Source organism: Mus pahari, chromosome 3 (genome assembly GCF_900095145.1).
Source record: "Mus pahari chromosome 3, PAHARI_EIJ_v1.1, whole genome shotgun sequence".
NCBI classification, from domain to species: domain Eukaryota; kingdom Metazoa; phylum Chordata; class Mammalia; order Rodentia; family Muridae; genus Mus; species Mus pahari.
The window spans coordinates 104,472,317-104,492,467 of NC_034592.1; the positions used below are offsets into that span (position 1 = coordinate 104,472,317).

Consider the following 20,151-nt stretch of genomic DNA (forward strand, 5'->3'; position numbering starts at 1 on the left):
AGCTTCTTGAGCTCTTTGTATATATTGGATATTAATCCTCTCTCAGATTTAGGATTGGTAAAAATCCTTTCCCAATCTGTTGGTGGCCTTTTTGTCTTGTTGACAGTGTCTTTTGTGCTGGCTGGTTTTGTGTGTCAACTTTACACAAGCTGGAGTTATCACAGAGAAAGGAGCTTCAGGTGAGGAAGCTGTAAGGCATTTTCTCAATTAGTGATCAAGGGGGAAGGGCCCACTGTGGGTGGTGCCATACCTGGGCTGGTAGTCTTGGGTTCTTTAAGAAAGCAAACTGAAAGCTGGGCGTGGTGACACACGCCTTTGATCCCAGCAACTTGACAGCTTCAGAGGCAGAGGCAGGCAGATTTCTGAGTTCGAGGCCAGCCTGGTCTACAGAGTGAGTTCCAGGACAGCCAGGTTTCTATACAGAGAAACCCTGTCTCGAAAAACCAAAAAAAAAAAAAAAAAAAAAAAAAAAGCAAACTGAGCAAGCCAGGGGAAGCAAGCCAGTAAGCGTATTTCTCCAAAGCCTCTGCATTAGCTCCTGCATTAGCTCCTGCTTTCTGCCCTGTATATGTTCCAGGCCTGACTTCCTTGGTGATGAACAGCAATGTGAATGTGTAAGCCAAGTAAACCCTTTTCCTCCCCAACTTGCTCCTTGGTCACGATTGTGCAGGAATAGAAGCCCTGACTGAGCTTAGTGGGTAAGGGCAAGGGTACTTGCTGCCAAGCCTGATGACCTGATTCATGTGGTAGAAGCTGTCAAGTTGTCCTCTGTCTGCCATATGCATGCTATGACATTCATGTGGCCACACATGCATGCTCACATGCGCACACACATGCACGTGTGTGCACGTTCACTCACTAAAAATAAATGTAAAAAACATTAAAATAAAAAAATTAAAAGTCTTTAAAAATCTCCCACATATTCCACATTCTTCAAATGCCTGTGCTTGAGCCCCTTGTGCGCCCGCTCTGGTCCTTCGTGTATGTACTCAGTGCCAGCTGCCTCAGGGCCTTGTGCCTGGAAGAAGAAACTCAGCCACTATTTGTTGAGGGAGCTGATGAATGTGGAGTTGACAACAGGAGAATGTGGTAGCTGAAAACTCCCAAGTACTTCAGAGTTCACCGACTCTCAGGTGTGCCTCTCCATGGTGTTTTCCTTAAATGCTTTCTTATTCTTGTCATGTGGTAATTATAGGGTAAAGTAATTGTAGGTTACTTCCAGCTGTGCCGCCAGCTCCAGGTTCTCAGAGGATTCTCCTACAGGACAATCGGCTTACCAGAGGTAATTCCCACCACACCCCTTCTCTGCTTGATTAACGACATTGACCCCTTTGTTTATGTGTAATGGAAGTCATTAACTTCTATTTAATGACTGAACACTTACTAGGACCTCTGTCTCAGTCACAGTAGCTAGTGCCTGGAGGGCAGCATCCATCATGCCTTTTAATTGGCAGTGGCCTGGCAAGCAGGTGCAAAGTTGCTCTGTGTGTAGCACCCTGAGAGGGCAGGATTTGAGTGACCCTCAGCTGTTCACCGGGACCAGGAGACTATTTCATTCCCATCAAATATCTACCTCATTGCATTATTCAGTTAGCTTTTACCTCCTGACTGCCAGCCAACGGCAGACCTGTAAGAACACAGTGCACTGGATGGAGACCCTGGGCTGAGAGGACTGACGAATGATGCCATTGCTATATGGGAAGTATAGTTAAGGGAAGGCCTGAGGGAGAGATCTCCCAGGGTTTTATTTTACTTTCTTTTTGCCAAGAAACTGAGGCAGGGCATGGGTATAAGAAACCTTGGGGAATCTTTGCCCTTTGCCTGCATTGTGATGGGCACCTGCCAGGATGTTCAGTGTCTATTTTCCATGTTCCCTCTAGAATGTGGGCTCAGCATGCCAGGACTTTTGCTTGTCCCTTATACTCAGAGTGGTATTGCTGTACTCTGGACACTCATTGAATGAGTGAATGGACTCAGAACTTGAAACAACAGGGAACTCATTAGCAACCGAAGGCCCGTTGGGATCTTTGAAGGGAAAGTGAAGAATGAGGGCAAGGAAGGGAATGGAGTTTGCCCATGCTGTGACATCAGCACAGATACAAAGAGATAGAGAGCTGCTAAGCCTGCCTTCCCTTGACCTCTGTGCCAAATCACACTTCTGCAAGGTAGAATCCCTGGGCAGAGCCCCGACAAGTCGTGTAAATAGAGCAGGTAACTTAGCTATCTCTGGCATCTCCTTTGACGCTGATAACAGAGTCTGGTTAGGCCTTCATTTTAAAATCCATGCTGCTGCCATATCTCAGAGTTTATTTTAAATGAATTTAAATGAATTTTTTAAAAATTTAGATTTATTTTCACTTTATGAAAGTCGTCTTTTGTTGTTTTGTTTTGTTTTCTGCATGCATGTATTGTACCATGTATGTTGGTTGGATTCCCCTGAAACTCGGGTCACAGAGGATTGTGAGCCACCATGTGGGTTCTGGGGAATTGAACCCAAGTCCTTTGCAAAAGCAACGCATCCTGTCAACCGCTGAGCCAACTCTCCAGCCTCGGTCTCAGAGTTTATAAGCCAATGTCGACGTACACGTTCTTGTAGCCCTTGATGTCTTTAAACCTATTACTCCTCAGATTAGCTTGGATCTGCCTTTGGCCACTCTTGAAAGGGATGGTCTTCAGAGTGATGCTGGCTTTGTGATGGGGTTTAAGGACTCCAATGCTGCAAAGAGACAGAAGGCTATCAGAAAATCCCTCTCCTTGTCACTTCCCGGACTCTGTTTTCCAGTGTCCTGTGTCTGGCCTAGGGATTGATAATACGAAAGGGAAGAAACATTGGGAGGGAAGGCAGAGTGCCCCAGCACTCACAGAACTCTCTGCTGCTTCCTAAAGAGACCACTTCCTTCCAAGGTCAGCACGCAGTCTTCAACCGGCTCCGAGAGGGGGTTTGAGAAGACCACCTGCACCGTGAGCGGCTGATTCACAAAGGCAGCTCCTAGAACCTAAGCAGAGACCCAGAGATTAGTCAGCATCCCGAGTTCACTGAACGCTAATGCACAGCGCTGCTTTGTAATGTCAGGATAAACCATCCCAAATAGACCACTTTGGCCTAAGGATTATTTTGAGTTGAAGCAGTAAGAAGAAACAGACACAAGAAATGTTCTCGGGCTCCCATACATGTACCTAATGGCATACATTGATTAAGGTGCCTCCCTATCCCTTACTTCTACTGAGAAGGTCAGAGTTCATCACTGAGACATTGGTCCCTGGGCTGGTTCGTGTTTGTCAACTGGATAAAAGTTAGCATTGTCTAGGAGGAGGGGGAGTTGCCGCTGGACTCTTTCCGTATTTGCCCCTGGAAGGCCAACTCAGGAAGATAGCCATGACTTGAGCTCCAGGACCACACCAAAGGCCTCTAACAGTACAAGGAGATGAAGACCCCTCAATAGGCTGTCCCCCTCCTGGGGGAACCAGAAGAAGCAAAGAAGGGATGTCCTCTTGAGCAGGCCCAGCTGCCTCCCATCCAGAGCTCAGGGCCCCAGGACCACTTTTGTAAGAGGCCACCCTTTGCCTACACTAATCATGATGCCGGGGAAAGTCAAGGTGATGATCTTGTTCACCAGGATTTTCTCAGGACTGTTCTTCTCTTCACCCAGGGCACTGATGCGGATTAGCTTGTCCGTCGACAGATACTGGCTGTACTGTGAGTAGAGGATTTTGCAAGGGTAGCTCTTCTCTAGGGAGTGAAGACAAGGAGGGAGAAATGAGAATGGCTGACAGAGAGTTGGTTTCAATGGTGGGTCTATGGAGAAGAGGGAGCCTATGGATACCAAGTTTTGCTGAAGTAGAAACTAACCTTTTATAGAGGAAAATGGCAGTTAATAAAGGCAAGGCAATATAGATTACCCAGTCATTCTGAGGTCCCAGACGAAGTCCAAAGGATCAATAAGTGGGCTACTTTCCTTAGGTGTAGAAAAGCAGGTCAGCAGGAGGAAGGAAGGAGGGAGAAAGAAGTAGGAAAGGAAAAGGGAGGGGCTACAGGAGAATTATGCATGTACCTTCTTCAGGGAACAGTGTGATAAATGCTGTGTCTTGCCAGAATGGAGCCAGGGGGCTGCCGTCATGCAACAGAGACTGGGCACTCAAGTTGAGTTTGAGATCCTTAAACTGAGGTGACATGTTGACAGCCAACAGGACAAAGTTTATGTCTTGGCCCATTTTGGGTGAGTCCAGCAGCTCAAACTTCAGAGAGACCTGGAGGACATCACTGGGTTGAAGGGAAGGTGTATCAAGACTCCTGGCACTGTCCTGCCTTGGTGGCACGGAGCTGAAGGGATTGGAGTTTCCTTGGTGAGGCCCTTGAGACCTTGCAGCCTGTAGCTTCTGCAGAGCCTTTTGGAACACCTCTCTCTCTTGAAGGGAACCTAGGATAGGATAAAGTATTAGTATGGGCCAGGCTGACCCAGGAGGTAAGCCTTGCCTGAACGTACTATCTGCAGCAAAATTACACGATGCAAAGTCAACTTGCAAACATCATTTTCAGGGGGGTTGGAAAGATGGCTTAGAAGTTAAGACCACTTGCTGCTCTAAACAGAGGACCAGAGTTCAGTTCTCAGTACCACATCAGGGTGATCACAACCACCAGTAACTCCAGCTCTAAGGGATTGAACACTTTCTTTTTGCCTCTAAGGGAACCCCCACATACATGTGCATACACATATGCACATACATACACATAAATAAGAATAAAAGAAATCTTTAAAAAGTCACTTGCATTGCTATGTGCTAATAGTGAATTATCAGAATAGAAATTAAGAAAACACTCTAATTTTTATTAAGAAAAAAAAAACAATACTTAAGAATGAATTTAATCAGAGAAGTAAAAGACCTCTATGAATGAAAATCATAAAATACTGATGAAAGAAATTGAAGAGAAGACAAAAGGTGAGAAGGTATTCCATGTACACAGGCTGGAAGAATCAGTATTGCTAACACCCACACTGAGACCCTAGTCAGAGAGAATGGTGTTAACAGGAATCACTCAGAGGCTGTGGGAATGACCCTAAGGAGCACTAAGAGAACCCTAATGTCCTATGTTCATGTGGCTTTTACATTTAATGACATGAAGAATGTGTAAACATCCTTTAAAGGGACCAAGAGAGGAACCATCTACCTTACATCTATCTTATCCCTTAATGGGCCGTCTTTCTGTCTGATGGGAAGAATGAAATCCTTCATGATGCTGCTTTATCTGATGAAGGACCATGAGATCAGGCAGCCAGTGTTCCATGGGAACTTCATTAAGAGAATGGTGATGACCCAGGACAGGGCTGGGAAGGCTCCCCTACTTGTAAGTTGACCTCCACAGCGTGGGGTGCCAATGAGTTTGGAAGGCAGATGCCCCAGGTGGCATCTCAAGCCTCCAGAGGTGAAGACCCTAAATGTAGCCTATGGGTACTCTAGCATGTCCAGCAGAGCCTATGCCTTTCCCCCACCAGTAGCCAGTGGATGTGCCCCTGAATACTCACAGCTTCCTTCAACCTGAGTTATATCTAGCCCATTCCCCCATGATGGATTGGGTCATAGGATTTGTAAAAACCCCTGCCTATCCAGAGCCAGTGGAACCTCTGTATCAAGAGGCCCCAACATCCTCTCCACTCCTGCAGCTAGGGCCAAGGCCACAAAAAATAGCTTCTAGTGTCTATTACAACCCAGGCAACCAACATAATGTCTCCATGTACATGAGCAGCCTCTACCACCATCCTATCACCCACAGAAGACAAGCAGACCCAGTAGACCTTGTCCACTTCCTGGCCTCTTACTCCCACTATCCTTTTGTGGGCCTCCCGTAGGACTGTACCTAGGACCTAAAGAGGCCATGGGGGGCCCTTAAGTGCTGTCTGTGGGCTCTTGGACGCTGAGAGGCCTTCCCAGCTTCCCAGGCTAGCTCAGCCCATGGTGCTGAGTCCTTCCCACAGAGGCCACTCCTCCATGATCCCAGTCTCTCAGTCTAGTGGGTTTGTTCTCCACCTCATGGACTCATCGAACCAGTCATGTGTCTTTCCCAGGGGCCCTGCCAGACCATACTCTCGTCCTTCCCCTGCTATGTGGCCCCAGAAGGCCACTATCTCAGTCAGGCTCTGACCTCAGTCACACTTCCCCAGCTATCCTAGTCCTTTTTTGTTCCTTCCTGGGCCTCCAGCTGTGGGAGTTGTGAGACTCCAGGGGTTGGTGGTGTCAGAAGCAGACCCATTGCAGCTGGGAGCACCGCTAATTTCTGGAAATTAGGTCCCCCTTTCCTCTCCTCTCCCACTTACAAGGAGCTTCTCCTGGGAGCAATAGAATGCATATCTGTCCCATCAGGCCCTATGCTCTGAGAATGAGTGCCCCAATAGTATGTGTGTGATCTCCATGGCCTCTTTGGGTCCACCTGGCCCACCTCTTATGCTTCACAGCTCCTAGATGATGCATCAAGATTCACTGTGGGGCTGGAGAGATGGCTCAGTGGTTAGGAGCACTGACTGGTCTTCCAGAGGTCCTGAGTTCAATCCCCAGAAACCACATAGTGGCTCCCAACCATCCGTAACGGAATCTGATGCCCTCTTCTGGTGTGTTGGAAGACAGCTACAGTGTACTCATATAAAACAAATAAATAAATCATTTAAAAAAAAAAGATTTACTGTGGTTTGTTTCTGTACTAAGTTAAAAAAGAGGAGATAGTTATTTAAATAGAATTCCCTATTCATTTGGTAAAAATCCAGTTAATATATTCATGTAAAATGAGCCCTGTGTATACTTTGTTTGCAACTGTGAAATAGTAAAAATGAAGTGGTCAAAGATGTCCACATAACCCAAAGTGATCTATATAGTCAACATATTACCTATCAAAATAAAATGGAATTTTTCACTGAACTACAGAAAAAAAAATTGGCATGAACCTTAAGGTACTGGGAATAAGTAAAGCTATCTTGAATAAAGGTACAAAGTAGTAGGTATTACACTACCTGGCTTCAAAGGACATACAGGGGCTGTAACAACAGCTCAGCAGTTAAGACTGATTCTGAGCCCCATGGCTGGATATTTTTGCTTGACTCCCTAGATGTTAGTCTAGCAGGTAGCTGTTCCCAGAGTGCATTTACACTTGACCAACAAGGTCTCTTCTTTGTTCTTGTTGACTTGGATAAGAACCCCTGACAGGATTGTCACCACAGCATCACCCACTGGCTCTGCTGGCCCCACGAGTGAGAACACCGATTGACCCTACACGTAGGTGTGAGTGCTAGCTGGTGATCTGACCTGTCTCCTGAGCACTCAAGCAAATACAATGAATTAGATGACAGGTTAAATAACAGAAATCAACCAATAGAAGGACATTTACTACATTGACTGCCATTTTCAGTTGGAGGCTGAATTTTGAGGGAAGCTGAGAGAACTCATGCTTGCTGTGTGGGCAGGATGTCTCCAGTAGGTATGAACACATTGGAGGGAGGTCTCTGGTCTGTAGAACATGAGGTAATGGTGGACTGGAGAAGTGAGATCGTGGACCTGGGTCTTTCTCTGTCCATGCCCTTTGACTCCCCAGACAATGGTGGGGATGTACCCTAGAACTTGGGCCCTCAGGAAGGCTGCTTGGCTGTACCTTCTTCATACTTGTAGCTCTCAGTGATGTCATCACGCTCATCACTCTGGATGCTCTTGGTGCTGATAAAATTCCCAACAGTAGCTGTGTCATGGTGAAGTTTCTGCTCCTTCCCTCCATAGACAAGCCAGGACATGCAGTCAGCATTCACCATAGAAAATGCAAAGCGTGTGTCATAGTTTAGATCAATTTCTCCCTCTTTGATGGCTTTGACAGAAGCAGGGCCACAGCAGTAGAGACCTGAAGGTGAACAGGGAGGAAAGCTTTGGTGGGTAGTATGTGGTGTGCCATGCAGGGGCTGGGGCAGGTCTGTGGGAGTCTCACCATTGCTCGTTTCCTGGGGTGTAGCATCAAGCACCTGCCAGCCTCCATATCCAGGAGGGAGGTCCTTGCGTGCCATCCAACACTCATTCCACACATGAAAGTTCCTAGGAAGAGGCCAGGGGAGTTGGTGTTAACACAGAGAAGGCACAGGCTACCCTGCTTTTTTCCTCTCTAGACCAAGCATAAGCAAGCAAACTGGCTACAGAAAGACAGACTCACGTTGCTTAAGCATCTTTTGGGAGGAGTGACAGATCTTCCTCCTGTGAGCCTCTAGATGCCTGCAGAAAAGAGCATTTCTCCTGACTGCGTGAACTAAGTAAAGGCTTCCAGTTAACTAAAACTCCTCTAGGCTCTCTCAAAGGAGGCCTCATGGCCCCTTTCCTCACTCTCTGTCTTACTGTCTCTCTGTCTTTATATGTATATACCTGTGAGCATGTGTGTGTGTGTGTGTGTGTGTGTGTGTGTGTGTGTGTGTGTGTGCCATAGAGGTAGTCCTAGTCTTTGCCATGTCTACAAGTGAGACATCAGGCCTCTGTAGTCAAGCTATTAGAAGAAGGAGGTAACAAAGAGGGACCTCAACCCCAGTCCAACAGCTTTGATAATGTGAAGATTCTAAAACCATATCTGTTTTCTGTTTTGTTCTCAGTCTTGGGATAAGAAGCAAGAGGATGGGGAGAGGGGCATAGGCTATGAGCGCAGTCCTGTTCTACTTCCTGATTGTGGTGGGCTTGGCTCAGATCTGTGGTCCAATAAATAGACTGAGAGGTTGGCTCTCACCAGACAGTGTCCTTCTTCATATTCTCCAGAATCCTGCCTGTGTTGTCGTAATACTCATCAATGATCAGGTTCCCATCCGTGTCATGGCCAGAGTCAAAGTTAGTGATCACTCGGGTGGGGATCCCCAGGCACCTCATCACTGCGGAAAGACAGAGAGACCACTGTTGTGGGTTGCCATGGTGCAGTTTGTATGCCAATGTTCTGCTTCCTTAAGAGGGGCTGCCCTGACAAGGAAAGGATCACACACTCAAGTGATTTCATGTGAACCTCCAGCCTCGCCTTCCCCTTCCACCGCCCAATCACAAGCTCTAAGGAAAGGTAGGGGATGACAAAGGAAGAAGGATGGAGGAAGAGGAGGTGTAAGAAAGAGGGAACAGAACCACAGGGCCTGGAGAAGCTGCAAGTACCAAGCGATCTTATAGCTGGGGAACAGATTAGTGTTGTGGTAGATCTGCCCAATCTAGGCATATAGCTTTTAAATATAATAATTGGGTTGTATGTGGTTTTTTTTTCCCATGGGCTTATTGGTGTTGGAGAATTACTGCAAAGACCACCAGTGTTCTGTTAATCCTGAAAGCAGACAGTGGGCTTCCTGCACCTAGTGAAAGCATCCTTTTGGTATCTGCAGGACCACACAGGAAGCGTTTGGGCTGATGGCAATTCCATATCTCTTCCTATTTCCTGAGCTCAAGGGATTACTGTGGTAAAGGTTAGGTTACTGGCTGATTTGACAAGCTTTACGGGCGCCAAGAGAAGTCTCTGGCAAGTTGTCACATCTGCTGTTTGTGCCAGCAGGGTGGGGCAGGCACATCTCTCTGTTGGCAAGACTCAGAGACCTGACTCAGCCTCACTTCTGTCCTGTCCTCAAGTCTCCGATGTTCAAATAAACAGCTGGGATTCTGCTTCTTCTTGTCATTAGATTTATTGCTGAGACCAAAGGATTGTCAGGCAAGGGTTCCCGTGGCTTGGAGTTCCCTTCTATTCTTGGCATTATTGTGTCAGAAAGCTCTCCAGAAAAGCATCCCAGATCAAGCAGGAAAAAAAGGATGTCTATGTAACACAGGCTTAGAAAAGTGAGTGTAGCTGATACAAAACATTCCTGGAAAGAGGTAGAATGTTGTCCTCATTCCCTCGGGGTGCCTGTTTCCTTGGCTAACTTCTTTTACTGCTTTCTGCTGCAACTCCATTCTGTGCTCTCTCAATGAGCACTTGTCCCTGCTCAGCACTAATTACTCTAAGGATGCCTGTCCCCTGATGCCGCACAGTGTTGACCTGCCCAGCTCAGGACTAACAATACTTGCTTGTATTCAGCAGCGAGGCTACATGCTGCCTGGTTCACCTTCACTATCTTTAAGAGAACTCTGAGTAGTATCTGCTATAATTATTTCCATCCTGGTGACAGAGGCTAAGAACGTTGAACTACCTTGAGCTGAGTCACATAGCTAGCAAGACACAGGGCTCTTATTCAAGCTGTGGTTCCATCTCTATGCCCATCCATCAGCGGCATACTCATGGTTCAAGCAATCAAGGGTCCGATACATCCCACACATCTTCACAGGTTATTTTATATTTGCTATTTTTCTGTATTATGATTTTAGTGCAGTTTATTTTTTGAAACTTAGTGGGCTTCTAGTATTTTTTCTATAGTAAGTAAAGGTGATAGATATCTTTGCATATCAATTCATTCTTATTCCTTGAGACAGATTCCAAGAGGCAAAATGACTAAGTAAAAAACAGATATTTGTAAAGTGTGGATATTTCGTTTTTTAATAGATTTTAGTTTAGGCCTTTTTTCCTTTTAGAAAGTGTCTAATTACATAGCCTAGGCTGGCCTTGAGTTTACAGCTAGCTATATTCCACTAAGTCCATCATAACCTTCTCATTCTTTTTTTGTGGTGCTGGCAACTGAATTCAGGGTCTTGCCTATGGTAGGTAACTACTTTATCACTGAGTTCAGGCTGCTTCTTCTGTTCTCAATACTGAGACAGTGTCCTGTTAAGTTACTCAAGTTAACCTCAAACTCACTCTGTAGCCCTGGCAAGCCTTGAATCTGTGGTCATCCTGCTTCAGCCTCTGAAGTAGCTGAGATGACAGGTCTGAGCCAGCAATCTTGGCTAGACTCCTTCTTAGTAGTGATATAGGTCTCTCTAGGTTAGGAAAGAGCGTCACACCTGGATGTGACTTGGTTTGGGGAGGAGAGAAAGCCAAAAGGAAATATTGAATTCTCCCATGAGTGGCAGATCTGAACATAGCCAAAAAAACAAACAAAAGAAAACAAACAAACAAACAAACAAACAAACTAGGGCAAATAGTGGGCAGTCCTGATAGGTGGGTAGAAGGTTAGGGTTACACAGGGCACCCTCAGAGAAAAGGTGGTGGAAGAATTGATACCAGTGAAGAAACCCGAGATTGAAGTGTGACAAGACTAGAGCACTGTGTGGGCACACATATGCTAAAAGTGTGGTCAGGAAGGCAGATGCCATTCTAGGTAGCAAGAGAGCATGTCGAGGCAGGGCAGTTGGCAGAGAGCAGAAAACAGCCTCCTCCCTTTTCTGTTCTGACTGATAAACCCAGCCATGGCTACTCAAAGTGTCAGTGCTGACACTTCTCGGTAGCTGTGGCCTGATGGACCTGTTCCTACCTTAACACATGGTTGGTAATGATTTGTTTAGGAGTCTGCCTTCCTAAGGGTAAAGATTATATTACTCATCTTTACCATTGTGAAGCCAGCAACAATACAGGGCAAAGCCTATTGTGCAAGTACTTACTGGATGGATGGATGGGTGGGTGGATGGGTGGATGAGTGAATGGGTGGATGGGTGGATGGGTGGATGGGTGGATGGGTGGATGGGTGGATGGATGGATGGATGGGTGGGTGGGTGGATGGATGGGTGGATGGATNTGGATGGATGGATGGGTGGATGGATGGGTGGGTGGGTGGATGGATGGGTGGGTGGATGGATGGATGAGTGGATGGATGGGTGGATGGATGGATGGATGGATGGGTGGATGGATGGATGGATGGGTTGATGGATGGATGGTGGATGGATGGATGGGTGAATGGGTGGCTAGGTGGGTGGGTGAGTGGATGGATGAATGGATGAATGGGTGGGTAGGTGGGTGGGTGAGTGGATGGATGAATAAATGGACGATGCCATGAACACACACTGCCATAATGGCCATGTGCCATACCTGGGCACATTGAAGGATTTGCACTGAACTTATTATGGCTTATGAAAGGACAGGACTGGAGAGGGGGAGACGGGTTATTACAGTGAGACAGAATGAAGCCACAGAAGGGCAATAATAGTTTTTCCTCTTCTTCCTCCTTTTCCTCTGACTGAGTAAAATACCACGTGTTTGTAGAGGCTTACCACACATTCTGTTATCAACTTAGAAAGTGATTCACTTTCAGATTGGATATTTTATTGCTTATAGAATTTAGTTTAGACTCTTTAGGGTTGCCTTGAGTTTACAGGTATGTGTCACCAAATCCAATCTTTACTCTTTGTGGTGCTGGAGACAAACCCAGGGTTGTTCTCCTCCTCTTCTTCCTCCTCTTTTTGTTGTAGTGCTGGGGATTGAGCTCAGGGCTTCATACACATTAGACAAGTGCCCTGTCACAGAGCTGCAGCCCTGGACCTTCATTTATGGGTCCAAGTCCTGTCCTGTCTTTCTTCTCCTTGCCATGTGACAAGCTTAAGGTATGTGACAATCTTGAGGTATGTGACAATCTTGAGGTATGTGACAAGCTTGAGGTATGTGACAATCTTGAGGTATGTGACAAGCTTGAGGTATGTGACAAGCTTGAGGTATGCCATCCTTAAAGCTGAGGAAAACATAGAATCCTAGAGAGGAATATGTGAGGAAATGCTTATTCTGTGCTTGCCCTCGTGGCCAACGCCTACAGGAATGATGATGTCCTTGGTTAGACAGGCATATTGGGAAGGCTAAAAGACAGTTCATCTATAGATGTTCAGTAATAATGAGGTCTCCAAAGAGGCACGAGATTTAAATCAGGAATCCTGGACAAGGACTTTTCTTCCTGTGGAACTAGGGATCAAATCCAGGGTTTCACCTGTGCTGGAAAGTGTTCTACCACTAAGCTACAGCCCTGCCTCCTTATTATTTTGTTGTTGTTGTTGTTGTAGAGAAGTTGGTTTCGAACCAGAATGTCACTCAATATGCCAGGCTGACCTCACTCCTCCAGCTATCCTCCCACCTCAGCCTCCTGAGTGCTGGCATTATAGATGTGAGCCACCATGTTGGCAAGAAGAGTTGCAGATATAGAATATGAAACATAAGACGACATAAGCTTAGAGAGGTGAAATCACAAGGAGAGGAGCGTCAGGCTGGGACTGGGCTCCTGTTTTCTTAATCCCTTCCTTGCTCCACCCTTGCCATGTCTCTGGGCACCCCAGCCATCTGTGATCTCAGTATGCCTTTCTCTTTGAAGTTTCCCTGACTGCTCTGGGTCACATTAGCCTCCTACATTCACTGTCAACAGAATTCCAACCGCCTACACATTTTAGCAACAGATTAAGCTCTCTGTAATTTACCATCTCTATCTTATCTCGGCTAGATTACGAGTCACCTCAAAGCAAGGCTCTCATCAGGTTCTTCACTTGTGTTTCTTCATTCCTAGCACAATGCCGTGAACAAAACCCATTCTCATTCGCTGTCTGTTAAATTAATTGCCTTCAGCTGCTGAACAAGGTTGCCTACAGACTATTGGTTCTGGCGACTCAGGATCTGACATGACATTCCGGAGACAAAGTTGTGGGATCTGAATCTCTTATGAAAGGGAGACCACATGGGCATTTATTTATCTATGTGTGCATACACACACATGCCTGTATGCTCAGCAGTGGTAACTGGGTAAAAATGGATAGGGTTTCAGTTAGGAAGGGACTTCGGAATTCCCCAAGTATATTCCAGCACACTCCATGCACTCCTGAGAGCATCAGTTAAAGCTTCTATGCAGCGGTGAAGTGATTACACTTACATGTGATGACCTCTGTCACCTTTTCTTTTTTGTCTGGATGTGCTTAGTTTCCCAAAGGTAAAAATATTACTCCCAACCCCTCCCTCATGTAGTCAGCTGTCTTTTATAACCACCGTGACGGTACAGCTTTGGTCTTTCAGATAACACTGTCATGAGGCCTTCATCTACCTAATCTCATTCGCTGACAATGGGAATGGAAGGAATTCATATTTGTTTCCTTACTTATTCTGGATTTTTTTCTTTTTCCAATATTTTATTAGGTATTTTCTTCATTTACATTTCAAATGCTATCTCAAAAGTCCCCTATACCCTCCCCCCAACCCTGCTCCCCTACCCACCCTCTCCTACTTCTTGGCCCTGGTGTTCCCCTGTACTGGGTCACATAAAGTTTGCAAGACCAAGGGGCCTCTCTTCCCAATGATGGCCGACTGGAGATACTGGTTAGTTCATATTGTTGTTCCTCCTATAGGGTTGCAGATGGATGGATCTGGAGGGTATCATCCTGAGTGAGGTAACCCAATCAGAAAAGAACTCACATGATACACACTCACTGATAAGTGGATATTAGCCCAGAAACTTAGAATACCCAAGATACAATTTGCAAAACACATGAAACTCAAGAAGAAGGAAGACCAAAGTGTGGATACTTCGCCCGTTCTTAGAATTGGGAACAAAATACCCATGGAAGGAGTTACAGAGACAAAGTTTGGAGCTGAGACGAAAGGATGGACCATCCAGAAACTGCCCCACCCGGGGATCCATCCCATAATCAGCCACCAAACACAGACACTATTGCATACGCCAGCAAGATTTTGCTGAAAGGACCCTGATATAGCAGCCTCTTGTGAGGCTATGCCAGTGCCTGACAAACACAGAAGTGGATGCTCACAGTCAGCTATTGGATGGAACACAGGGCCCCCAATGGAGGAGCTAGAGAAAGTATTCTGGATTTTTGAGTAGCTTTTTTTTGCCACTTTTTTTTCTTTTTATCATTTGTCCCATTGCTTGCTTTATTACCATAAAGTCCGTTACCTAACTGCCTTCTAAATATTGAGCTTAAGTGATCCTCCCATGTTCACCTCTTAAGTAACTGAAACTGCAGCATGCTTAGCTCTTCATGGCATCTATTAAATGTAAAGACATGCAATCAAGATTTTGTTACTACTTCAGCCTTCTTGCCTTGCATTAGGGCCACACCCTACCAGATAACTATTTTTATTTTCTTGTTTACTTATTTGTGTGTGTTATGTGTCTATATGCGTGTAGGTCTGTGTGTACATATGCATGCCTGGACACATGGGTAGAGTCTAGAAAGGGTGTTGGGTGTCCTCCATCCCTCTCTGCTTATTTTTTGAGGCAGGGTCTCTCCCTGAGCCTGGGGATCACATTTCTCAGTCAGCCTGGAAGCTAGAAATCCTCTGTAACCCTCCTTTCTCAATTTTTGCTCAGATCATGGGTTATATGGGACACATCTGGCTTCTAATGTGGGTACTGGTAGCCACGCTCTGACCCTCGGGGCTACACAGTAAGTACTGTTAACTGCAGCACTGTTTCTCCAACTTCCCAAATTATTTTTTCAAATTAATAATTTAATTAAAAAAGAATTTAATTTAATTTTTTATGTGTGTCATTGATTACCTGCATGTATGTTATGTGTACCACATCTGTCTCTGGTCCCTAAGGAGGCCAGAAGAATACTTTGGATTCCTTGGAACTGGAGTTAAAGATGATGATGATTTAACATATAGGACTGAGAATCAAACTCTGTAAGAGCATCAAATGCTCTTAAGCCCTGAGCTGTCTCTCCAGCCCCCAAATTATTTTTTGATAGGAAGAAGATGGACTATTTCAGACTAAATCATGGCCATTGAGCTCCTTCTGCTATTCAAGAAATACAGGTGAACATTATTTATGGGAAAAGCAAACATGAACCTAAGAGCATCACCTTCTAAGAGGCTGAAAACAAAGTGTGGGACCCACATAACATGGATTATTAGACAGAATGGCAGCCCATGTAAGAGTAGTGCTGAGCAATAAAACAGACACCTTCATGGTGAGTACACTCATGTCTGTTCTCTCTGTCCACACAGAAGTCAGTCCTCTAGATCAGTACAAAACAGACAGAAACTCCGGCTGGTGTGCGTGTGGAAAAATCAGAAGTCTGCTTGAGAAGTAGCTTCCTCTTCTCGACACAGCTGTAGGTAGAGCTTAGCATGCACATAGCTCTAGATTTGATGGCCAGCACCAGAAAAGGAACAGCCCTGAGCCCAAGATATTTAATTTGACACTTAATTTCTGATGACAAAGCAAAGTACAAAGTCACAAGATGACCAATAGTACAGTGAAGCCCTCGGGTGAATGCAAGAGTTGGGTATTACAGGAGAATGTCTTAGGGCTTTCAACATATTCAGGAACAAATCTATTCTAGATTAAATGAGACAGAAAAGACACAATAACCAGGCCTAAAGTGTAGTTCCATATTATATGCTGGTTTGTTTGTGCAAACAAATTGTACAGAAAAAGTTGTAATCCTTCTTCTGCCACCTTGTACCTACAAAAGGCAAACCACCATGGCCAGGTATCAAGGTCAGCATTAGCACTGGTAAACAGCACTGTTGAGTGACATGGTCCCTTGGTGAATTGCATGACAACAGTGTTCTATCTTTTTGGTCTTCCTTCCCTGAAGACAATCATTTAACTCAATCATGAGAAAACATCAGACATCCCAACTGAGGCACATCCTCCAAGCACCTTCCAGGCTGTAAGACAGGGAGGATGGACCCAAGCAGCCCCCAAGGCATTCAAGGGATGAGCTCACAGTTCAGGGAAGCAAAGGTGCCTAGAGCTTGTGCGGTAGCATAGGACAGAAGAGGGACAGATCTGAAGGGAGTTCTTCCAAGCTCTGTAGTGGAGGCCCTTCAGTGTGGGAACAAAGTTCCAGAAGCCTGGGTGAAGTGACAGAACGGAGGCTTTGAGCTACATGGATCCTTTAGGGTCATGAAGAGTCATGACCTATTAGCACAAACTAGAATAGACATAAAGACTGTTCTAGAACCATCAGAACAAAACTAAAAGGAAGTCTCCAAAGACTCAAATTGATATGCAAAATCCTTATGGTCTACCACAGAAAAAGCCTTTAATGGATTTAAAAAAAAAAACCCATTCAGTTCAACAATTGTCAAAAACTGTCTAGGAAAGTCTATAGCACGCAAGTGAGTTTTCTGGAGATGGCCCACCATTTACATGGCTGCCATGGCTGTGCTCTGAGATGCAGGGTCCTCGGAGGCTCTTCCCAGGATGGCTGCTTACTGCTAAGATGCCTTTCCTGTCACTATGACATAGCCTAAAGATTCCTGGGCATTAGTCCACAGTATTGGGCATGTTTCCTTCAGAATCAATATGAAGATGTACTTTCATGTAGTAATGTTGTGTGGATGAATTGATGATTTTTGTAATTCCTGGTAATGATTTTATAGAATTCCTAAATTGATACAAGCCTACTATAGAGTAAAAGCTGCAAATAGAGCTCTGTAAACCTTCATGTGTTGTGGGCTAATTGCACTTGGAGAAAATTTATGACCGAGGAAAACAATCCTTCTAGGTTAGGAACGAGGTCACTATCTGATAACTAAAGGTCATAAACTGGGGGTGGGCAATTTATCATAGGTTCAAGGACAGAAAATAAATGATGGACTGGTTTATCTATACAAGGCTTCAAAATAATGAGACATAAGGCAGATGATTTGTCTCTTGACAAAACTGTGCTAACTTATGACACAAGAATTATTATTTTAAACTTATAATGAACTTATGGAGCTAAATGATGGGCCATCTCCAGATAATGAATGTTTAGTCAGATACTAGTCTTATTTTTAAAGACATGCAAACAATTCTGCTCCTTAAGCCTTAGTAACATGTGACATGAATTACTGCCTTAAACTTACTATGAACTTATGGAATATAAAACTGCTTTTAAAATCATGTGATCAACTGTCCTCAGAAGGTATAACAACTAAGAACTGTAATAAAGAGTGGTGGAGCCCCTTTCACCTTCATCAAGTGTGTGTGTGTGTGTGTGTGTGTGTGTGTGTGTTGTCTATGTGCCTGATTTTCTTTGTCTCTTTTCTTTTTCTTTTTCTTTTTCTTTTTCTTTGTCTTTGTCTTTGTCTTTGTCTTTGTCTTTGTCTTTCTCTTTCTCTTTCTCTTTCTCTTTCTCTTTCTCTTTCTCTTTCTCTTTTTCTTTTTCTTTTCTCTTTCTCTTTCTCTTTCTCTCTGGCTCATAAAGAGTTAATGGAAAAAAAAGTTAATGAACTCTGAGCTTCTTGCCCTGCCAGCATGGGGTTCCTGAGTCAAAGAGAAAAAAACCCAAGCAACTAATTCTCCCCACCCCCCATCCCTAATTAGTAGGAGTTAATTGCCAGAGGCCAACATCTTTTGGTCTCAAATAGCAAGAAAGAGTTAAATTGCCAAAATCCAGGAGCTTTTGGCCCCGAATTACAACAGAGAGTTAAATTGCCGGAAGTCATCAGCTTTTGACCCTGATCTCTAACACCACCCTCCCCAGGCACCCAAATGCCAAGCAGAACCTTGGCAAACAACATAATCCAGTGACCAGTGTCCATTCAAAATTACAAAGCAAATAGAAAGATACAGCCTATAACTAGGAAGAGTGTGGATCAATAGAGACAAATCCAGAAACAATAGGTGATGGGATTAGCAGCCAAAGGTCTAAAAAGGCAATTTAAATGGTATGAATATGCTTAAGAGAAGACAGAGAAAACATGGACACAATGAAGGGAACCAGAATTAGAAGAAAAGGTCATTTCAAAAGATGAAAAATATATGTGACACAAAACCATAGTGAATAAGAACTGTACATGGATGGGGCTGGAGACACAGCTCAGTGTTGAAGAACACCTGCTGCTCTTGAAGAGGGTGTAGGTTCAGTTTCCAGCACCTACATGGAGGCTTATTACCATCATAGTTCAGTTCTAAGGAAGCTGATACCCATTTTTGACTTCTGCAGGAACCAGGCATGCACATGATACACAAACATACCTACAGGCAAAACACTCATACACATAAAATAAAATAAAATAAAATCTAAAAAAATTAGGAAAAATTCATATTGATAATAATACACTTTCGTATCTCACTTGTGAGAACACTTTCCACTATAGTGGTACATATCAAATATATTAAAATGTTTTGTGGGTAGGGACTCAGTGAGCATGAGTTATTAGATAAAAGGAAAAGGTAATTGATGGTTTTTATTGTTTTGTTTTGAGACAGGGTTTTTCTGCCCTGGCTGTCCTGGAACTCACTTTGTAGGCCAGGCGGCATGTGCCACCACTGCCCGGCAACTGATGGTTTTTAAAAGAGAGGCTGGAAGCAGACCAACTATGACAATAATGCAAAGAAATGTGACCAACTGCAGAGTAATAAGGAGGACATGGAATTGAAGTTTGGGAGATGGATGGAGAGATCTTTAAACAAGACCCAGCCAAATCACTGGAGCCCAAGATGCAAAGATTAGAACAGTATCCCAGTTGTGACAGCTAATGCTTATGTAAAGCTGTGTGCCAGACAGATTTCCAAATCAGGGTCATGTGTTAACCAACAATGCTATGAAGGCACATTCCATACAATTTCCATGCTCACAAATCAATGGAAAAATAAAGGTAGGTAAGTGTACCAGCCAGAGTATTGTGCAAGTCTAGTCTACGATCAAAGAAAACGGGGAGAAATGAAGCATTAAGCCCGTGGATAAGGTTCCCTCTTGGAGATTCAGAGCTCCATAAAAAGAGTGAGAACAGGGGTTGTTCTGAAATTGACTCCTGACATGAACTTTCATGAAGAAATGCTGTTTAGATGCATTAATGATTTTATAGAATTCCCAATTTGATTCAAGTAATTTTAGAAAGAAACTTTTAAGAGATGGCTTTAATTGTTTTGCCAGAAAGATATAATAAAGTTAGAAAAAGGAACAGAAAAGAAAAGATTGGCTTTGTTTTAAATGTCACAAGGCTTAACTGTCTTAACACAAGAAAAAGAACAGGATTTTAGTGCATGCTTGTATAAAAATAGAAAAGATTATGTAGCCGGGCAGTGGTGGCACACGCCTTTAATCCCAGCACTTGGGAGGCAGAGGCAGGCAGATTTCTAATTTTGAGGCCAGCCTGGTCTACAAAATGAGTTCCAGGACAGCCAGGGCTACACAGAGAAATCCTGTCTCAAAAAAAAAAAAAAAAAAAAAAAAAAAAAAAAAAAAGATTATGTGCTCAGTTTACCTCTTTATTTAAAAAAAAAAAACACTTGAAAGTTTCTAGACTTTAGAATCATTTTTTTTTCTACGAGGAATTGAAGTTTTTAGCTTTTTTACTGTATGGATGCTCCTTTAACTACAACAATT

General features: G+C 44.3%; 1 protein-coding gene and 1 pseudogene across 3 annotated transcripts in view; one reads left to right on the top strand and one right to left on the bottom strand.

Moving 5' to 3' along the window:
- Positions 1-2,291: 2,291 nt before the first annotated feature.
- Tgm5 (transglutaminase 5) overlaps positions 2,292-20,151 on the bottom strand; it is a 39,528-nt gene continuing 21,668 nt past the window's right edge. For 2 of the 3 annotated variants that reach the window (XM_021194069.1, XM_021194068.1), the window contains 7 exons: positions 8,735-8,873; positions 7,958-8,061; positions 7,634-7,873; positions 4,053-4,418; positions 3,570-3,730; positions 2,863-2,996; positions 2,563-2,716 (listed from right to left, as the gene is read on the bottom strand). In XM_021194069.1, the coding sequence (XP_021049728.1) occupies positions 2,563-2,716; positions 2,863-2,996; positions 3,570-3,730; positions 4,053-4,418; positions 7,634-7,873; positions 7,958-8,061; positions 8,735-8,873 (1,298 nt within the window). Of the gene's footprint in view, positions 2,717-2,862; positions 2,997-3,569; positions 3,731-4,052; positions 4,419-7,633; positions 7,874-7,957; positions 8,062-8,734; positions 8,874-20,151 lie in introns of all 3 variants that reach the window. The other variant, XM_021194067.1, reaches the window with a different exon arrangement.
- Positions 4,887-5,539, top strand: LOC110319553 (annotated as a pseudogene).